The following is a 20,213-nucleotide window of genomic DNA, read 5'->3' as shown; positions in this document are numbered from 1 at the left end:
TGTGCAGCAGCAGGAAGAGTCCAGCATGGACGGAGATTTACGGCCCGTCTCTCCTCCGCTCAGATAAATGTCTCCTCTGTAATGTCAAAGCCTTCAGCTTGTCAGGCAGGAAACTTTAAACCAGACGTGGATTGTGGGAAATGTTGTACTACAGCAGCAACATGTAAAACACGTGAAGTTCATGTTCAGGATGGTAAACAGTCTGGCTCATAATCAGGAGTCTTACTGCTCTCTGACAGAGTTACTACACTCAACAGTTTTATGGGAAAAGTGTTTTATGGGCATGGAAATAGGTTTAATATATTTTATTATGTTGTGTTCAACAAGAGTTACACAGCTAAACTGAATGTGACAGACGGTGATGCGCTACACTGCTGTCCTGTGAAAACCTGCCAACTCAGGCTGGATTGATTTTTGAAGTGATGAAGTTGATGAAGTTTGAAGGTAGAAGGATTTCTGCTCCTCTGTCGGCTGAGGAAACTGTCTTATTAAACCTTTTCTGTTTTTCTTAATTATCATTTTGAAGATATGAGGTTTCCACCGGACAGCAACAATACACACTGTCTGTCTGTCTGCCTGTGTGTCTGTCTGTCTGTCTGCCTGTCTGTCTGTCTGTCTGTCTGTCTGTCTGTCTGTCTGTCTGTCTGTCTGTCTGTCTGTCTGTCTGTCTGTCCAGGCTAACAGGCAAAACACACATCCTCCATCCATCTGTCACTCTCTCTCTCTCTCTCTCTCTCTCTCTCTCTCTCTCTTTCATTCATTCAGTCACTCTCTCACCCTCTCACATACACAACAGATATCACACTACGAAGAGTAAGACTGATAATAAGCAGCAGTTAATCAATAAATCTGATATTTACCTTTCAATCAAAATGGATCTCAGCCGGAGACCAGCTGCAGGGTTTCAGTCTGTAAAACCTGCAGTGAAGCCGGACTCAGCTGCCCGTGGAAACTATTTCATTAGTCTGAGTTTCAACGGAGAGTTTTAGTGTTGAAATTCTGTTTCAGAGACTTTTCCACTCTGACAAGAATAACATAATGTCTTGCATGAAAACGGTCAAAATTAAAGATACAGAATATCGGCACAAAATATCAACTATCATCAGCTTCAATCCAAAAATATCAGTATCTGCCTTCAAAAACCCATATGGGTTGAACGTGAATATTTCTAATATTTGAATGTTTCTAATACTAAAACAATCATTAAATCATAAATCTTCAGTAGTTTAGATTTTATGTTTTTAAATCTTAGATTTGATGTTTTCTGAATCAGAATCAGTCAGTTTATCAATCAGTTTATTCAGCAGGTCAAATAAATGTTCAGGTTGAATGTGGTGACTGATGCAGAAACAACAGCAGCTCATCTGTCATCGACTCAGCTGCTAACATGAAGACGTGAAGGAAGATTCAGAGAAACACTGATATTCAGACAGAAAGCTCTTTGATGCAGTTCAGTATTTAATGAGTTTATACTTCAGACATGAAGCACAGCTCTCATACACAGCGTGCTAAAGAGTGAGCATGTGCTGCAGCTAGCTGAGTGAATACTGGGCACAGAGGTGAAACTGCTGTCAGCTGTAAGTCCATCAAAGCTCATTTGTTGGAAATTGATTTGCTGGTGGAGCTGGTGTGAAGGCCGTGACCTCATCCCGTCCGCCCGTCCCGCGATGAGCCGCAGGACGGGATGCGGCTCGGGGATTAAAGCAGCTATTTGGACAAGCTCTCAGCTGATGGGCAGAAATATGATCCTGGACTAATCCTCCAAGTCCTCTGCAGCTGTGCTGGACCGCCAAGTGTGAAAGAGTCATCCAAAGACACTTTATATATATACATATATCAAAAAGGATTACAATTCTCCCACGTAGGCCAGGCGGTGACATGAAGCTGAACAGAGAGCTTCATCAGGTAAAACACATGAAGAGTCTGAACAGGCTGAGAACCGCTTCAGGAGTCTGGACAGAAACACCTTAAGCATGATGGATGTTACTTGCTGAAACATCTTAGAGCAGAACTTTGCTTAATTCTGTTACCTGTATGTGGTTTGACTTCACATGGCCGGCCTACCTGGACCAGCAGCTGGACCGAAAGTCCGAACTACGGAGGAGACATGAGACCTTTAGACACAAAGCACAGAGTAGAGACTGTGTTGACGGGCAGGTCAGAGCCCAGCAGGCAGAGTGGAGGTGAAGTGACTTCTGCACAGAGAAGATCTGGTTCCATCGTGACGCCGTTGTTCAGCCATCCTCAAGAAACCAGATCTAGACCCGAATGTTCCCAGTGACTTCAGATCCATTTCAAACCTGCCGTCTCTGTCCAAAGTACAGAAGGCAATTTACTAACAGCTGGTATTGTTCCTTGATCAGTACAACATACTTGAAAATTTCCAGTCAGTTTTTAGGGGAATCCATATCACAGAATCCGCTCTCTAATGACATATTCTTAATTTCAGACACTGGAGACTCTGCCATCTTGATCCTGTTAGATCTCAGAGTGGCTTCTGATGAGTCGACTGTGCCGGTCTCACAGCGGGCCGGCTGGACCGGCACAACCCTGACTGGTTCTGCTTCTGTCTTTTAAAAAGAGCTTTTTCTGTATCTAGAGGAAATTCCTCCTCGTCCACGGCTCCCGTCCCCTGTGGCGTCCCTCAGGGTTCGGTACTCGGTCCCATTCTCTTCTGTAGTTACATGCTCCCTCTTAGTCAAATTATTCACAAATACAATATTTCCTCTCATTGCTACGCGGACGACACTCAGTTTCATCTCCTGTTAGAATCTAACAGTCAGACCAATCTGTCTGTATGATTGATGTGAAATGCTGGACGGCCCAGAAGCTCCTCCAGCTAAACTGACATCATCCTGTTCTCCTCCTGACTCTTCCAGTTCTTTCAGTCCCAACATCAACTTCCTGTCTCCTTCTCTGAATCCAAAAAATATTTTTGATCCTGTCCTGAAATTTGACGATTGATTGAAATTTGATAAACTGTGTTGTAAAATCTTGTTTCTACCTGCTCAGGATTACTTCCAAAATCATGTCCTTCCTATTTTTTCAGACTAAGAAAAAATCATTGATGCTTTTTAGGGTTCTTTTGCATTGTTCTGGTTTTTGTTTTTTACCCTTGTTGTTAATCTTCTTTCTTCCACTTTGCTTGTTCGTCACACTGCCTCTGTACAGCACTTTGTTACAACTGTGTTGTTTCAAAGCACTTCTTAAATAAATTTGATTTGATTTAAAACTCGTTACAGTCACATTTGAAGCGTCTGGCCAACACTGTTATCCAGAGCAGCAGGTGATCAGGAGCGGCTCAGCGGGAGTCGAACCCGTGACCTTTTCATAACGGGACGCTCTCTCTCTCCCTGTCGCCGACTCATCAATCCTCTCTTCTTTCCCTTCAGGTGTAAAGTCGACTGTCACGATGTCCGACACCGAGGAACTGTAAGTGAATCCCATACTGTGTAAAAAATTTAAAACGTATTTTATTTTATGAAAGAGAAGGCAGCTGGGACTGTATGCATGACTTCTAAATGTCTTATGTTTCATCTTTCAGGGATCAGGTCGAGGGTAAGTGAAAAAATATTCAGTAATGTTTATTCTGTTCATTATATATGTAAATTATACTGTCCAATAAAGGCAAGCCACAGTAAATACCTTTAAATTATGACGTACCAGTGATACTTTTAATAAAATTTAAGTAATTTTTTCAGTCTCACTACTCACACAGTTACTGGCATCGTGGAGCCGTTTATCTGAAGCAGACCAGGATGTGAACTTTGACCTGATGGAGCTAGTTCTGTTTCTTAACGCTGTGTCGCCTCCAAGTGGTGACCTGGATAAATGCACACTGCAACAGATCTCTGTCTTAACAAGTCATTTAGTCATTTAGTCTGTTATCGAGTTGTAAAATCATAATTTTCTTAAAATAAGTGGAAAGATCTGCCAGTAGGGTTTGATAATTTCACTTGTTTCCAATGCAAATCAACTTGTTTGAAGAATTTAGTAGAATCAAGAGTCATTTTCTTTCTGCAGTGCAGTGATCTGCCTTCTTCTGACTGGCTTCAACAGACTGACTCTGTTCTAGAAAGTTCCTGAAACAAGTGAAGCTGCAGCGGAGACAAGTGGAGTTATCTCTCCTCACTGCAGAATGTTTCTCTTGGTTTCAGAAAAATAAGATCTGAAGGTTGAATGTGAGACTAGATGACTTGTTAAGATGGAGGTTTTTTGCAGTGCATGGCGTTCCCTGACTCCTACAGTGACTGCTGAATTTCAATAACTTGGCTGTTAAAATAATGAAGACCATCAACATGGTGGACAAAGTTTATTCCCAGCATGCAGTTAGAGCCACGTAACCTGACAGTAAACTATCAATGCTGTCATGTGAAAACCTCATAACAATTTTGCAATTTTGGTGATTTTCATATTTTAACTGAGATAGATTTCTTAGCTGAAGGATCAAAACTCCTTCATGTGTTGAGACATGAGTTTCTGAAACACTTACCTGGACAGGCTCGTGTGTAAAATATAAATATTCTGCTATCTGCAGTCTTATGCTGCATGGACTCTGTGAATATTTGAAATACAGTGAGACATGTAAACGGTTACAGACTGCAGTGACAGTAAAGACCGGATACCACTGAATAGAAAGTCACAGTCATCTTAGAGTCTCGGAACAACAGCCATGTTTGAGTGTGTTTACAGCACCGGTGTGATGAACTGTGAAATGACATTATGTTGTGTTTATGTTGTTTCACTGTCTGTTTTTTGTCAAAACTGAAGACGAGGAAGGTAAAAACGACTGAATCGACTTTATATTTCAGACATTCCTCCACTGCACTAATCGTCTGAATTCACACCCTTAACCCGACGTGTTTGACACGACATCGCCTGCTCCGCCACTCTGGTCATTATTCAGGAGACACTAACATGGAGCTGTAACAGTATTAGTATCTATCAGTAGTTTAATAGGTGGCAACAGGTGTTTAATACATCAGACCCTCATCCCCTAAATGTCTTGTTGTCATTAAGTAGAAACCTCAAGCATCTGTAGATCTACTGTATCATTAAAAAAACCTTTAAAGTTTTGGGTGCTTTTTGGCTAAACTTTTTCACCTGATGAGTAAAGTATTTATTCATCTGTATAGTTGTATTTGTCTTGCCTTAATCTCCGTTCAGCACATTTGTTTCCAGTTAGAGGCAGACGAACACCCAGCTGTCTGTCAAACACGTCCAAGTTAAGAGTGACTTTCCTGACGAGTGACTTGTTTCAGAAGACATGGGGAAGGAAAAAATGTGCCTGGGCTTTAGGTTCTCCACATCTTTTTCTTGCCATGCGACATGTTGTCCCAGTCTAGGAAATGACATCATCGTCTATCAGCGTCACATCTGTCAGTGTGATTGTCATTGACCTTATTCACACGGCGGCCATTTTGAACACTCGGTGTGGGAAACTCTACCTGGAAGATTAGCATATCTGTAAAACTGTGTCAGTCCGACACATCGGTGAGGACTTCAGACCCAACAGAGTCAGATCAGCAGAAACGACCACAACGACTTTCATTTATCAGGAAATTCTGGGGCGAACACTCGGCTGCCGATATTAACCAATCACGTCGGTCCCCTGGGCAGGTCACCAGATTACTGCTTTCAGTGAGTGGTGGTTACCATAGAAACAGTAAACAATCCAGCTGCCACTGGCTCACCTGCCCCAATAAAATACAATGTTGTATTTATCATTTAATTCATGTTTATTAATATGTTTATTAAGTCTGTTATAAAATGTTGCTTAGCTGATATATCAACTCTGACACCAACAAGCTACCTGTGGTGTTTTTTTATTTACATCCCAGTGGGAATTTAATGAAATATCAAATATCCAGAAAGTCGGAGACAGCCAAGACCAATCTCCCCTCCATGCTGATGCTGTTCCACATCACAATCAAGTGAAATCTCATTGGTCGGACAAGATAACCTCAGCCAATCGGCTGGACCATGTGCAACGACCGCTCAAAAGTTGAAGTGATTTAAACTCTGGCAAAACTCTCCGCTAGACTGCGGTTCACGTGTCGTGCAGCGCCGCGATCCCACGCTCCGCCCGGCGCGCCGCCCGCCACTCCGTCCGCACCGAGCTCACGAGTTCCCGCTCACCTCCGACCTCTGATTGAAACTGAATGGCACCTTCCCATGTGGCGTACCGTGTATTTGCCTCATTAGTTAGCTAGCTCACTAGTTAGTAAGCTACTAGCTAGCTACCGAGGCTAGACTCTGGTTGCTAGCGCTAATGGACTAAATATATTAAAATGTGAACCGATATCCTTCCGGATTCTAGAGATCCATTGTTTTTCTAATGCGTTTTTCGGTGGGAATCTGTGAAATAATAAATGTTTTGTATGATCATCTTGGTTCACAACAGTAGGACAGAACTGAACTGGACTGGACTCGAGTTTCTGTACCCTGAGAGTTCAAAATGGCCGCCACATGATGAAGTAAGGTCAATGGACTGTTTTCTCTCTCGTCATCTGTTTCATTCCTATTGTCTCTCTCTCTTTTCTCCAGCAGCTGTCCCTCGCTCACCTTCCTTTCTGTAACTGAAGTAATCTCTCTCCCACTTTTGGTTTCTAATGGCTCTGTCATGTCTGTCTTCATTAACGGCCTTCTCCGACACCTTCCTCCCCCCGGCGGCTTGCTGCATGCTGCGTGTCCGTAGCCCAGGAGGAGGTAGTAGAAGTAGAAGTAGCCCCTGAGGCGGAGGCCCAGGTAGAAGCAGAACCAGAGGTAGAACCTGAACCAGAACCAGAAGCAGAGCCAGAGGAGGTGGTGGAGGAGGTGGTTCATGAGGAGGAAGGTACGTGGCATGGGCGGTTCGTTCATCCTTCCCCTGCAGGACATTCAGCTCTTTGCTCTGTAGGATAGTCAGTCAGTAGGATAGTCGACACGCTGCGGAAAACATCCAGCTGAACAAGCCTTTAGTCGAGTATTAAAACCTTATTTTCTTTAAAACAAGTGAAAGAGATCTGCCAGTGGGTCGAGAACATTTCATTTGTATGGACTGCATTGGACAGAGAGACGTTATCACACTCCATCAGCAGACCGTTTCACTGGTTTTAAGGAAAGCAAGATGTTAAGACTCAGTACTAGACTAAGTGTTTTGTTAAGGTGGATATTTTGCAGCACACTAATCTAGTTCCCTTTAGCTTCCCTTCCTGCCCTTTCCACTGGAGCTACCTCCTCAATGGATGTGCAAAGTGGATGAAGGCATGTGTAAAGTTTTAGGATGAATTTCCAGCAGCGACATACGGTTTCAATTCATTAATTAGTAAAACCAAAACAACAGAAGCACATGTTGTCTCTTCTCTGTCCTGGTTTCCCACCTGACCACCAGGGAGCCAGGAGCGAATCACACTCACATACGGCCATGATCACATAGGACGCTGTAATGAGCCTGCACCTTTTAAAAAATATTTTCAATAGTTTGGTTGCAGCAGACGGCGTCTCTTCCAAACTGCTGCTGCGTTACATCAGTGTGAAAACAGCCTGAAGCGTTCTTCATCCTCCAGTTCAGAACAGATTCCTCATCGTCTTCTTCAACAGCAGCAGAGACATGGCTAACTTTCTCTGCTCCGTCTTGATTTTCAACGACGTTATCCTCTTTGTTACCTCCGGTTAGCTGATGACCAGAATGATGTAACGCTCCTTGCGCCCTTTGACCTCCTGCTCTCCCTGTTAGCAGCGGCGCTCCCAGCTGAGCGTCGTGTCTGAGCAGGAGAACAAAGCAGGAGAACAAAGCAGGAGAACAAGCTCCTATCTGATCACGGCCTCGCTGTAACGAGAAGCGTCGTATTCTAACATCCAGCCTGAAGTCTCCACTCTTCACCAGTCTTCCTGTGTGATGCAGATCCACTGACTCCCAGTGTGCCAGTAGAACAAGCTAGCACCTTCCCATTATCTGCTGCATTATTGGTTCCCAAGCCAGGCTTGAGAACCAATAATAAACCAATAATGAACCAATAACAAACCAGGTGAACCAGCTAAACTCCTGACTGCTTCCCCTTAATGGCATCATACCAGGATCCATCAGAGATGAACTCTAAAATGTAAAAGGGCTTCAAGAACCTTTAAGTATTCTTCAGATTATGGCCATAAGGGAACCACTGAAGGTTCCTTGAAGAACCCAGTTATAAAGGCCTCATGAACCCTGATGATACTTCCACAAGCCGCTAACATACGGAGGTTCTTCAAGGAACCCTTCAGGGAACCCTTTTTTCTATTGAAGAACCCTAAGATGCTTATTAGCTTCTTTCAACTCTTGCTGGAACCCGCAGTGAAACCTTAGTTTAGTTTTTAGAGTAGAGCGAACAGTTGGTCTATGCTTTATGAAATGTCCACAATTATCATATCACATCATCATCAATGTTAGCTAATAAGTAATCAGAAGAAAACATTTTGTGCTGTTTCCAATATTTTTATTGAGATACAGTTTGTATATAAATGTTGAAAGGGAGGAGAAGAAAACCAGCTGTCTTTACATTAATTAACCTCCTTCCAGCTGTCGACATTCATGTTTCGGCACAAATGTTTATATTTTATCAAACACATCCTGTCATCTTTAAGTTGAAGTCCGTAATAGAAGAGATGATGTGTAACTTCAGCGTGATCTCATGAACTTTTGTGAATGACCATGAAGTCTGAAAACAGATTATGTGCTGTGGACACGAATTATGAGAAAATGACGTTCCTCCACCACAAACTGGATTCTGTGACAAAAACATGAATTGGACATTTTCAGCTGCAGGTCGGCTGACGGTTCAGTTTAGGAACTAAAACAACTCAGTTAAAGGATAAGGCCGGTGTTTTTTAATGCATTGCTTACCGTCAACAAATCCTATGAAAATAACAAAATCAGCAATGATTTTGTTTTGCCAGCAAGTCTGGTCCATGCAGCCGGTGCCCAGTGCAGCCTCATGTCCCAGCAGCCATAGAACTGCATTGTATTAAAAACTATTAAAACCCATCACAGAGCCATGCTGCTGCTCTGCAGCATATTTCATCATCACGATGCACCGGGCCGGACGACTTTTTCCTCAAACGACTTAATAAGCCGACCGTAAACACGTTTTCCATCTCAGGAAAGTAGTTCCGTAGCACAGAAAATAGTCCCCGACGTAATTTGTTCCCATTTGAATTTGATTTGGTAATAACTACAACAGTCTGACTTTTCATGGTAACAGTTAGAGATTTTTAAAATGTAAACTATGTCTTTGTGAGCTGTATTTAAAGGTTTTTAGCTTACAAGTGGAGCCAATGACTTCCGGGTTGACGGCTAAAAACGGAACGTGGGAAGTCAGAAAGTAACGGGAGTAGAGCAAACGCATTGTTGATTTTGTTATTTTCATAGGATTTGTTGACGGTAAGCAATTAAATGCATTAAAAAACACCGGCCTAATCCTTTAAGGTTTGGGAAAGACTTTGGTCGGTTCAATAAGGAAAACTTTAGCTAAGCTTGACTGACAGTAGAAATGTTCTTGATATGAGTTGGGAATTGAACCCAGGTCGTCAGAGACAAAATCAAACTCCTCCGCCCATGCAAACCCCGACCACAACACCCTTACTTTCCACCGTGATATTTTACTGTGAGATGAGAAGAAGAAGTTTGTAGTCGCGCCTCCTTCATGAAACCCTTTTGTGCTGGGAAACGTAATTCTCTCACTTTCTGTGCAGGTTCACATTTTAAGACTTCATGCTTATTTCACAACATTTCAGGAGATCCGGCTGGGGAACTTCCACTCATGTAAAGGTCGTTTCTTCTTCTCCCATCAGTTCATGTTCAGCATCTTTGCTTCTGTGTGTAGAAGAAGAATGAGTTGACTGTAGATATTTCAGACTGCTATCTCTCTCTGTGCACAAATGGCTCCAAAGCGTTTACATTGGGGTGTTGTGATGAAAAGTGATGATCCTCAGTATTCAAGTCTTCTATTGCAGTGTATATTTTGGTCTATTGCTTATGATTTTTACAAACTGTCATCACACACAGATGGAGCCACTGTAGAAATCCCAGCTCTCTGTATGCTTGCTTGACTCATGCTTCAGTTTTGCTCCTCCCTCAGGAGGAATTGTTTAGAAAACTGAGCTTTGCTCTTTTCAACAAGGAACAGTCTGGAACCCACCTGGCTGACAGACGTTAAATCTTGTTTTGAAATATACTAATATGGTGCTGTGTACCATTCAAGAAAGAACAGTCTGCAGCGTTAGTGCAGGCTGAATGCATGAAGGAGACTTCTGCAGTGGCTCCACCCGCATCAGAACATGAACACCCCAATCTGGTAAACGCGCTTCATCAGCTTCATCAGCTTCATCAGCTGCATCATGAGGCAGAAACAGGCCGGAGCCTCGGTCTGACCACTAATCATATCTGTTCTGCTCTCGCTCTGGACGCTTGCTGCATGCAGAGGCCTATGAAGAGGAAGGTATGTTGACTTGAATTCTTCTGTTCTTCTGATTGGACCTTAGCTGTCTTCCTATTGGCCGGGGAGGCTGTCACTTCCCGTCCGGGACGGCAGTGAGAGTCTCCCGAGCCGGAGCTGTCCGGTGAAATAAACGATGCAAACGCCTTGCATCTGTTTCACAGACAGAACTCAGTTTAGTTTCTGCGTCAGCCGACAGAAAAGGGTGAAGAATTCAGAAATGCTGAGTCGTGGTTTTGGGCCGACCGCTCATCTCTGCTTCTTCTCTTTTTTGCATGAATGCGTCCTGCCAGTGGAGGAGGGCGATCAAGATGGTAGTTTGTATTTCCCGCTGAGTCGCTGTTGCTTTGCCTGCGTTTTCCTCCCTTTTGTTGTTTTTTTTAGTGTGAGGGTCAAAAACAGCTAATCACAAACTTAGTTATTTGTTTCTTTTTGAATCCCAGTTGTTTTTGCAATGAAACATTATTAACAGTAATTAGAAAGTCCAATTGTGACAATCCAGTAGTACCAATTTGTTAAAGTGTGCGTTGAAGTATGTTTAAAAAATTAAACTCATGAGTAGCGTAGATATTTTATGTGATGATATATGCCACAGTGTACTGATCCTTATTAGCACTTTAAATCTCTTATTATATTGGTTTGATTTACACACTAACGCACACCAAATTAACACTGTGAAAACTAGGTAACACCTTATTTTACAGAGGCCTTATTCCAGTGTACTAAGCTGTATATTAAGCAGTGGAAAAGTACTGTGTGTACACAGTAATACTCTGTCAGCACTTAATAAAATGTACTTACAAGGATGTAACAACACAACTTAAGTACAAATCTGTTGTTTTTTTATTACATTCTGTTCTTACACCTTTGTAACTATACTTAGCCAGTGTTATTGTGTACTTAATACACTGAAATAAGGCCACTGTAATGTAAATTTAGCTGAAAATGAGACTCACACTGATATTACTGTGATACTGGGAGTGTGAAACAACCTGCAGCCCTGAGATGTAACTCAGTTTGTCCTCATGGATTAACAGCTGCTCTCTACACAGCTGGGTCTCTAACCGCTCAACCTGTTTCTCTCCCTGTTGTTGTTTTGATGCGGAAAAACCAGAGGAGAAGCCAAAGTTCAAGTGAGTGTGTTTTCCTTCCAAACACGTGTTTTCACATCGCTAGCACCTAAGATAAGATAAGATAAGATAAGATAATCCCCTTGGGGAAATTCAGGATTCACCTAATGTCTAAAGTACTGAAGCGTTTGTTTTAAAGAATGACACTCTGCCTCTGACTTCCTTCACCAGACCGTCCGCCCCCAAGATCCCTGATGGAGAGAAGGTGGACTTTGATGTAAGTTGAGATGTTTCCATGTTTTATAAAATGTTGTTTATCCAGGGAAAGCTGACTGGACATGTATGTTGTTGTTTACACCCTGCTTCATACTAATTCAGTTACACATATTCATACTGGGAGCTGCCCAGTACAACCAGTCTTCTACTGGTGGCCGCTGAGCAGCTGGAGGGGATGTGCCTTGCTCATGGGTTCTCGACAGTAAGAGAGGGAAGGTGTTTTTCATTCACTTGCCCCACCCAGACTTGGCTGGTCAGTCCAGGGATTGGAACCAATCTCCGGTCCAAACCTGGACTGCAGCTCTACTGCAGCAGAAGTGCCTTGCTCAAGAGAACCTCAACAGTAGTTGTTGAGGAAGGGGAGAATGATTCTCATTCCTCTTTCCCAGCCCAGATGTTTGCAGTCAGTCAGGGATTGGAACCAGCAACCTCCTGGTCCCATGCACTGTGCTGTTTGCCTGACTTGTGTGTGTGTGTGTGTGTGTGGTTTCCTGCAGGACATCCAGAAGAAACGTCAGAACAAAGATCTGATCGAGCTGCAGGGGCTGATCGACGCTCACTTCGAGTGCAGGAAGAAGGAGGAAGAGGAGCTCATCGGTCTCAAAGAAAGAATTGTGAGATTTTACCCAAATTAACCGCTACACACACATTTAGAATATTTATTTATGTCCACATAAATACAAGGTACAAAGGACATAAACACTATTAATGCAATCAGATATTGGGTCAGTCAGTTACAAAAGTGCCTGATTGGCAGCCACATTGTTGCGTACACACAAGATGATAACAGTGGCAGGTCGAGGGATAACAGACAGAATCTACTTCAAGGATATAAAAAACAACGCCTTCACACACACACACACACACACACACACACACTGTACACATGCAGATGAGAGCTTCAGCTGGTACTTCTGTATGTAGACTCAACAGGTTTGTCTTGAAGATCATAAGGCCAGAGTAGTCCCAGTCTTACGGAAATAAACCAAACTACCAAAGCGCTAGTTTCATTCCTCCAGATGGAAGAAAGCTCTGCATCTCGTCTTCTGTTTGCTCGTTCAGGAGAAGCGCCGGGCCGAGCGAGCCGAGCAGCAGAGGATCCGTGCCGAGAAGGATAAAGAGCGGCAGGCCAGGCGTGAGGTAGGAGCTTCTGGATCTGCCAAACTGGGAATTTGGTTCTGGTTTTGGACCGCCTGGTGCCATTCGCAGCACACCTCCATCTAAACATGTTCCGGTTCAGTTGTCCTGAACTAGCCACGCTGTCCCTCCAGGACTTCTTCTTTGGTTTGGTTTGGTGACATTTTGAAATTCCTCTGGCAGGCTGAGCGGCAGAGGAAGGAGGACGCCGACGCCCACAGGAAGGCAGAAGACGAGGCCAAGAAGAAGTCAGCGCTGAGCAACATGGGATCCAGCTACAGCGGCCTGCAGAAGGTACAGGAGGGTTTTTAACCTGATCTGACCACGCATGCTTTCCTAGCTGTACCTTCACCTTAGATACAGTCACACTGGGAGCTGCCCAGTAAAACCACAGTCTGCTGCTGGTCACCACTAAGCTCCACTCAACATGATCTCATAAAAAGTTGTGAAATGAGCTCGAACTCTGAAACGCAGATTAATTGTGTTCAGGTTATGGTTAGACAACTTGGTTAAGGTTTGGGAAAAGCTTTGGTCATGGTTCAATAAGAAAAACTTTCGCTAAACATTAAAAATCGATTCATGGTAGAACTCCGGTCTCCGGCATTGAAGTCAAACTCATCCGCCCATCCACCCGACCACAACACCCTGACTTTCGCCGGGTTCATTTCACGTATCTGTGTGAGATCCGGTTCCGCCGCAGCAGCTGGGTTCGCTGCCTCGTTCATGATGGTAACTGTTGTATGGAGTCGTCTCCTTCCCACCCAGTTATCCCAGTCAGTCTGGAATCCCAGTAACTTTCCCATCACAAGCTCACATCTCTGTATCCTCCAGGCTAACACTGCTCCCCAGAGTCTCCACACACAAGCACTAACAGCATATAGACTGAATCATCCGTTTTTAACTCTTTGGTTCCCTGTCTGGACTCTTCAAGGCTGACCAGAGGAGAGGCAAGAAGCAGACTGAACGAGAGAAGAAGAAGAAGATCCTGGCAGAGAGATGCAAACCTCTCAACATGGAAAACCTCAGCGAGGACAAGCTGAAGTAATACTGACACTGAGATACACTGACTGTGTAATACACACCGAGATACTACGACACAGTGTAATACACACCGAGATACACTGACTGTGTAATACACACCGAGATACACTGACTGTGTAATACACACCAAGATACACTGACTGTATAATACACACCGAGATACACCGACACAGTGTAATACACACTGAGATACACTGACACTGTGTAATACACACCGAGATACACTGACTGTGTAATACACACCGAGATACACTGACTGTGTAATACACACCGAGATACACTGACTGTGTAATACACACCGAGATACACTGACTGTGTAATACACACCGAGATACACTGACTGTATAATACACACCGAGATACACCGACACAGTGTAATACACACTGAGATACACTGACACTGTGTAATACACACCGAGATACACTGACTGTGTAATACACACCGAGATACACTGACTGTGTAATACACACTGAGATACACTGACACTGTGTAATACACACCGAGATACACTGACTGTGTAATACACACCGAGATACACTGACACTGTGTAATACACACCGAGATACACTGACACTGTGTAATACACACCGAGATACACTGACTGTGTAATACACACTGAGATACACTGACACTGTGTAATACACACCGAGATACACTGACTGTGTAATACACACCGAGATACACTGACTGTGTAATACACACCGAGATACACTGACACTGTGTAATACACACCGAGATACACTGACTGTGTAATACACACTGAGATACACTGACACTATGTAATACACACCGAGATACACTGACTGTGTAATACACACTGAGATACACTGACTGTGTAATACACACTGAGATACACTGACACCGTGTAATACACACTGAGATACACTGACACCGTGTAATACACACTGACACCGTGTAATACACACCGAGATACACTGACACTGTGTAAAACACACCGAGATACACTGACACTGTGTAATACACACTGACACTGTGTAATACACACCGAGATACACTGACACTGTGTAATACACACTGACACTGTGTAATACACACCGAGATACACTGACACCGTGTAATACACACTGACACTGTGTAATACACACCGAGATACACTGACACTGTGTAATACACACTGAGATACACTGACACCGTGTAATACACACTGACACTGTGTAATACACACTGAGATACACTGACACTGTGTAATACACACCGAGATACACTGACACTGTGTAATACACACTGAGATACACTGACACTGTGTAATACACACTGACACTGTGTAATACACACTGACACTGTGCAATACACACCGAGATACACTGACACTGTGTAATACACACTGACACTGTGTAATACACACCGAGATACACTGACACAGTGTAATACACACTGAGATACACCGACACCGTGTAATACACACTGACACCGTGTAATACACACTGAGATACACTGACACCGTGTAATACACACTGAGATACACTGACACAGTGTAATACACACTGAGATACACCGACACCGTGTAATACACACTGAGATACACTGACACAGTGTAATACACACTGAGATACACCAACACCGTGTAATACACACTGACACAGTGTAATACACACTGAGATACACCGACACCGTGTAATACACACTGACACAGTGTAATACACACTGAGATACACCGACACCGTGTAATACACACTGACACAGTGTAATACACACTGACACAGTGTAATACACACTGAGATACACTGACACAGTGTAATACACACTGACACAGTGTAATACACACTGAGATACACCGACACCGTGTAATACACACTGACACAGTGTAATACACACTGACACAGTGTAATACACACTGAGATACACCGACACAGTGTAATACACACTGAGATACACTGACACAGTGTAATACACACTGAGATACACTGACACAGTGTAATACACACTGACACAGTGTAATACACACTGAGATACACTGACACAGTGTAATACACACTGAGATACACTGACACAGTGTAATACACACTGACACAGTGTAATACACACTGAGATACACTGACACAGTGTAATACACACTGACACAGTGTAATACACACTGAGATACACTGACACAGTGTAATACACACTGACACAGTGTAATACACACTGAGATACACCGACACCGTGTAATACACACTGACACAGTGTAATACACACTGACACAGTGTAATACACACTGAGATACACAGACACCGTGTAATACACACTGACACAGTGTAATACACACTGAGATACACTGACACAGTGTAATACACACTGAGATACACCGACACCGTGTAATACACACTGACACCGTGTAATACACACTGACACAGTGTAATACACACTGAGATACACTGACACAGTGTAATACACACTGACACAGTGTAATACACACTGAGATACACCGACACCGTGTAATACACACTGACACAGCGTAATACACACTGACACAGTGTAATACACACTGAGATACACCGACACAGTGTAATACACACTGACACAGTGTAATACACACTGACACAGTGTAATACACACTGAGATACACCGACACAGTGTAATACACACTGACACAGTGTAATACACACTGACACAGTGTAATACACACTGAGATACACCGACAGGACACATGTCACCAGTCCAGAGCAGTAAAACAGATTCATCACTGTGATTGTGGTTCGACTGTGATGGAAAACATACGAGGCGTAGATGAGTTTTATACAATGTCTGAAAAGTTGAATGTGCAAAATATTAGGGACGCTTCCTCTTTTCACTAAGGATGAGGATGAGGATGAGGATGAGGATAAGGATAAGGATAAGGATGAGGATGAGGATGAGGATGAGGATGCACTTTATTGATCCCCTAGGGGAAATCCGGGTGTCACAGCAGCAGTGTACCGTACAGTAGCAGAACAAAGAGAAGGTAATTAAAAAATAATAAAATAAGAATAGTGCAGAAAGGTCCACTGTCTGGACTCTTCGAGGTCCACTGATGAGGCGAATCCAGGTAAAAGCCATTATCCCTTATTGATTTCCCTTATTGAATCTATACCGATCACACAGGAGGTGTGAACACAGAGAAGCAGACGAGTTACAGACGGCCCTAATATTCTGGATGTTCAGTTTACATAAGAATAAAAAACAGGAGAAGACAAAGATCACCAAGTCGCTCCCTGCTCACCACGAGATACATGAAGGTTCTGGGAATCGACGCGTTTCTCTATCGATCGTTTGTTCCCGGTGTGTTTCAGGGAGATGGCGAAGGAGCTTTGGGGTTCGCTTCACAACCTGGAGTCACACAAGTTCGACCACATCGAGAAACTCAAGAGGCAGAAATACGAGGTGAGAGACAGACGGCTCTGAGGAGCCGACAGGGAGTCTGGAGGATGAGAAGGTCTGCAGTAGAACCTGTTAAAATTGTTAAAATTGTCGAGTCACATGACTTGGACTCAAGTCAGACTCAAGTCACAGTTTTAATTGCTTGAGACTTGATGCATGAAGAGAAGACTTGAGACTTGACTGACTTGGTTCTGGTGACTTGGGACTTGTACTTTGACCATTTGAAAAGGTTTCTAAAGTCTTGACAAAAGATGTTGTGTTTGTGTAAATGACTTAGATACGACTTAGACTGTAAGATATTAAACTGATACTGGACTCTTGATTTGTTCTGACTTGACTCGCTGTTCTACATTTAGACTTGGGACTTGACTTCAGACTTGTGCCTCGAGACTTAAGACTGATTTGGGACTCAAGCAAAGTTGACTTGGTCACACCTCTGCTTTTCACTAGTTTGATGTTTAGCTTTTTCTAAAATATCGGTGGATTACATTCCCAGCACTGTAAAGACACCAGGATTTATTTCAGGTGGACTGAAGGTGTATTGAGGGTTTCGGGCGGTTGGAGGAGGTTTTGTAAACCTGGCTGTGCTTAATGTCCTCCAGGTGTTAACCTGGTAAGAGGGTGGAGCAGGTTAACACCTGGACAGCATGATCTGTCTGCATGGTAAGCCTCTGTTTAGGGAAACTGTGGAAACCGGCTCCCAGAATCCTCGGTGTCAGATGAAAGAGGAACTAGTTTCAGTCTGGACAGGGACCAGGTTTGGTTCTGTATGAGGAGCGTTACGAGCTCGAGCTGAGTGACAGAATATAAACAGCCTGAGCAGGTGAGCGACAGACTGTTTAACTCACTTCACTTCCAGCTCTGATGTCTGTTGTCGCTCTTTGTCTCTGATCCTTCAAGGTTTTGTCTCATCATTTTTTCTCATTTTGTCTCTTCACTGAGACTGGGAAGCGGACCGTGTAGAATCAACCATTTCTTCATATTACTGTGGAAAAGTTGCATGTGAGGAAGAGAATCTGTCTCCAGGTGAGACGAACCTGTCTGCCGTCCTCCGGCTCAAACACCTGTCTGTCTTTCAGGTCATCTCTCTCAGAAACCGCATCGACGAGCTGCAGAAACAGTAAGTCCCAGACAGACTGAGGCGTTAAGGAGTGACATCACCCAGGAAACATGGACATAACATACTAACAAGTCTCCAACCTGACAGCTTGGCCCTCCAGCTGCTTCATCAGCTGCTATACCTGCAGTCTCTGCAGCAGCAGGCGGCCCGGTTCACTTCACTGTGTGTAATGTGTTTAGTTTACTGCAGGGGAAACAGGAGCGTGACCTCTGACCTCCATCATCATGAATCACAATCAGAAACTGTATTCGACAAGAACAATGAATGTCTCTTGGCGCAGGTGTCAACATAAAATATAATAAGAATAAGAAAAATGTAAAGAAAATATACAATACAATTCAATACAATACAGGGCAAATATAATTATACAATAAAAATAAAAGATATGTGACTGAGTGATGTCACACCCAGCAGTGTGAACACCATCCAGTTATATTTTCAGAAGTAATATAGTATGTATTTATGTATTTAATAGTTTTTCCTGTCTGACTTGCTGTAATGGACCTCATGCAGGTTTCTGTCCTTTAACCTCCAGTGATTTAAACTTCTCTCATCCTGCTGATCCGGAGTCAGGGATTTAACACCATTCTGTCTCCAGGTCCATGATGTAACTGATGTAACTGTGACCTGCCACTGGAGGGCGCTGCAGCTCTCAGCCCTGACAATACTCCTATAATATTCACAATACTCCTATAATATTCCTATAGTGAGTCTTAGGTAGTCAATAGTGAGTTTATAGTTTTATAGTGACCTTAGTTTTTCATTGTATGTCTAATGGCAGGCTATCACTGAAATATTCCTATGATATTCCTATAGTCACTTCCAGTGTGTCTGTGATAGTCAACAGTGAGTTTGTATAGTGATCCTATGGTGCTTTATGTTATTTTTATTTCATGTATCACTATAAAATTCTTACAATATTCCTATGATATTCCTATAGTCACTTTTAGTGTCTATGTGACTTAGTGTTAGTTTTATCTCCTATGATTTCACTGTAATATTCCTGTAATATTCCTACAGTGACTGAGAGTTTTTCCTATAGTATTCTTCTAAAAGTACTATAGGATTACTATACAGATCTGACTCTGTTCCCGCTCTTCGCGCTCTGCAGCAGCAAGAAAGGAGCCGCCGCGCGCCGCAGGAAGTGAGCGGGTGTCGGCGGTGGGCAGGCCGGGCAGGAGGCGCCGTCCCCCGGCCGGGCAGCGGGCCGCGACCCGCAGACCCGCAGACCCGCAGACCCGCAGCCAGAGTCCGGATGAATTCAGCTCCAACACCGGAGGTTTCTGTAAATATGATGTGACACTGCAGCTGTCTGAAGATCAATAAAATATCAATAACATGCCAATAAAATCACAATAAAATCCGTCTTCCAGGCCTTATGTTCACTTTGAATGGTGTGATCTATCTATCTATCTATCTATCTATCTATCTATCTATCTATCTATCTATCTGTCTGTCTGTCTGTCTGTCTGTCTATCCATCTATCTATCTATCTATCTATCTGTCTGTCTGTCTGTCTGTCTGTCTGTCTATCTATCTATCTATCTATCTGTCTGTCTGTCTGTCTGTCTGTCTGTCTATCTATCTATCTATCTATCTATCTATCTATCTGTCTGTCTGTCTGTCTGTCTGTCTGTCTGTCTGTCTATCCATCCATCTATCTATCTATCTATCTATCTATCCTTATATCAACTTCATTAGTAGTAATATTTTAAAATTGATTGACTGATTCGGCCTGTTAGATTGTGTCCAAATGGAGC

General features: G+C 43.2%; 1 protein-coding gene across 3 annotated transcripts in view; it reads left to right on the top strand.

The window, feature by feature from the left end:
• Window positions 1–19,828, top strand: part of LOC139929661 (troponin T, fast skeletal muscle isoforms-like) — a 20,224-nt gene extending 396 nt beyond the window's left edge. Inside the window, exons 2-15 of one of the 3 annotated variants that reach the window (XM_078282524.1) lie at window positions 3,393–3,432; window positions 3,545–3,558; window positions 6,698–6,835; window positions 10,437–10,454; window positions 10,745–10,765; window positions 11,566–11,584; window positions 11,753–11,798; window positions 12,295–12,411; window positions 12,860–12,937; window positions 13,118–13,228; window positions 13,866–13,975; window positions 17,246–17,336; window positions 18,413–18,453; window positions 19,565–19,828. In XM_078282524.1, the coding sequence (XP_078138650.1) occupies window positions 3,413–3,432; window positions 3,545–3,558; window positions 6,698–6,835; window positions 10,437–10,454; window positions 10,745–10,765; window positions 11,566–11,584; window positions 11,753–11,798; window positions 12,295–12,411; window positions 12,860–12,937; window positions 13,118–13,228; window positions 13,866–13,975; window positions 17,246–17,336; window positions 18,413–18,453; window positions 19,565–19,601 (861 nt within the window). In that variant the 5' untranslated portion in view covers window positions 3,393–3,412 and the 3' untranslated portion in view covers window positions 19,602–19,828. The remainder of the gene's footprint in view (window positions 1–3,392; window positions 3,433–3,544; window positions 3,559–6,697; window positions 6,836–10,436; window positions 10,455–10,744; window positions 10,766–11,565; window positions 11,585–11,752; window positions 11,799–12,294; window positions 12,412–12,859; window positions 12,938–13,117; window positions 13,229–13,865; window positions 13,976–17,245; window positions 17,337–18,412; window positions 18,454–19,564) is intronic. The other 2 variants (XM_078282537.1, XM_078282541.1) reach the window with 2 other exon arrangements.
• The last annotated feature ends 385 nt before the right edge of the window (window positions 19,829–20,213 follow it).

The sequence above is a fragment of the Centroberyx gerrardi genome, chromosome 1 (genome assembly GCF_048128805.1).
Source record: "Centroberyx gerrardi isolate f3 chromosome 1, fCenGer3.hap1.cur.20231027, whole genome shotgun sequence".
In the NCBI taxonomy this organism is placed as follows: Eukaryota; Metazoa; Chordata; class Actinopteri; order Beryciformes; family Berycidae; genus Centroberyx; species Centroberyx gerrardi.
This window is presented reverse-complemented; position numbering and strand designations above follow the sequence as displayed.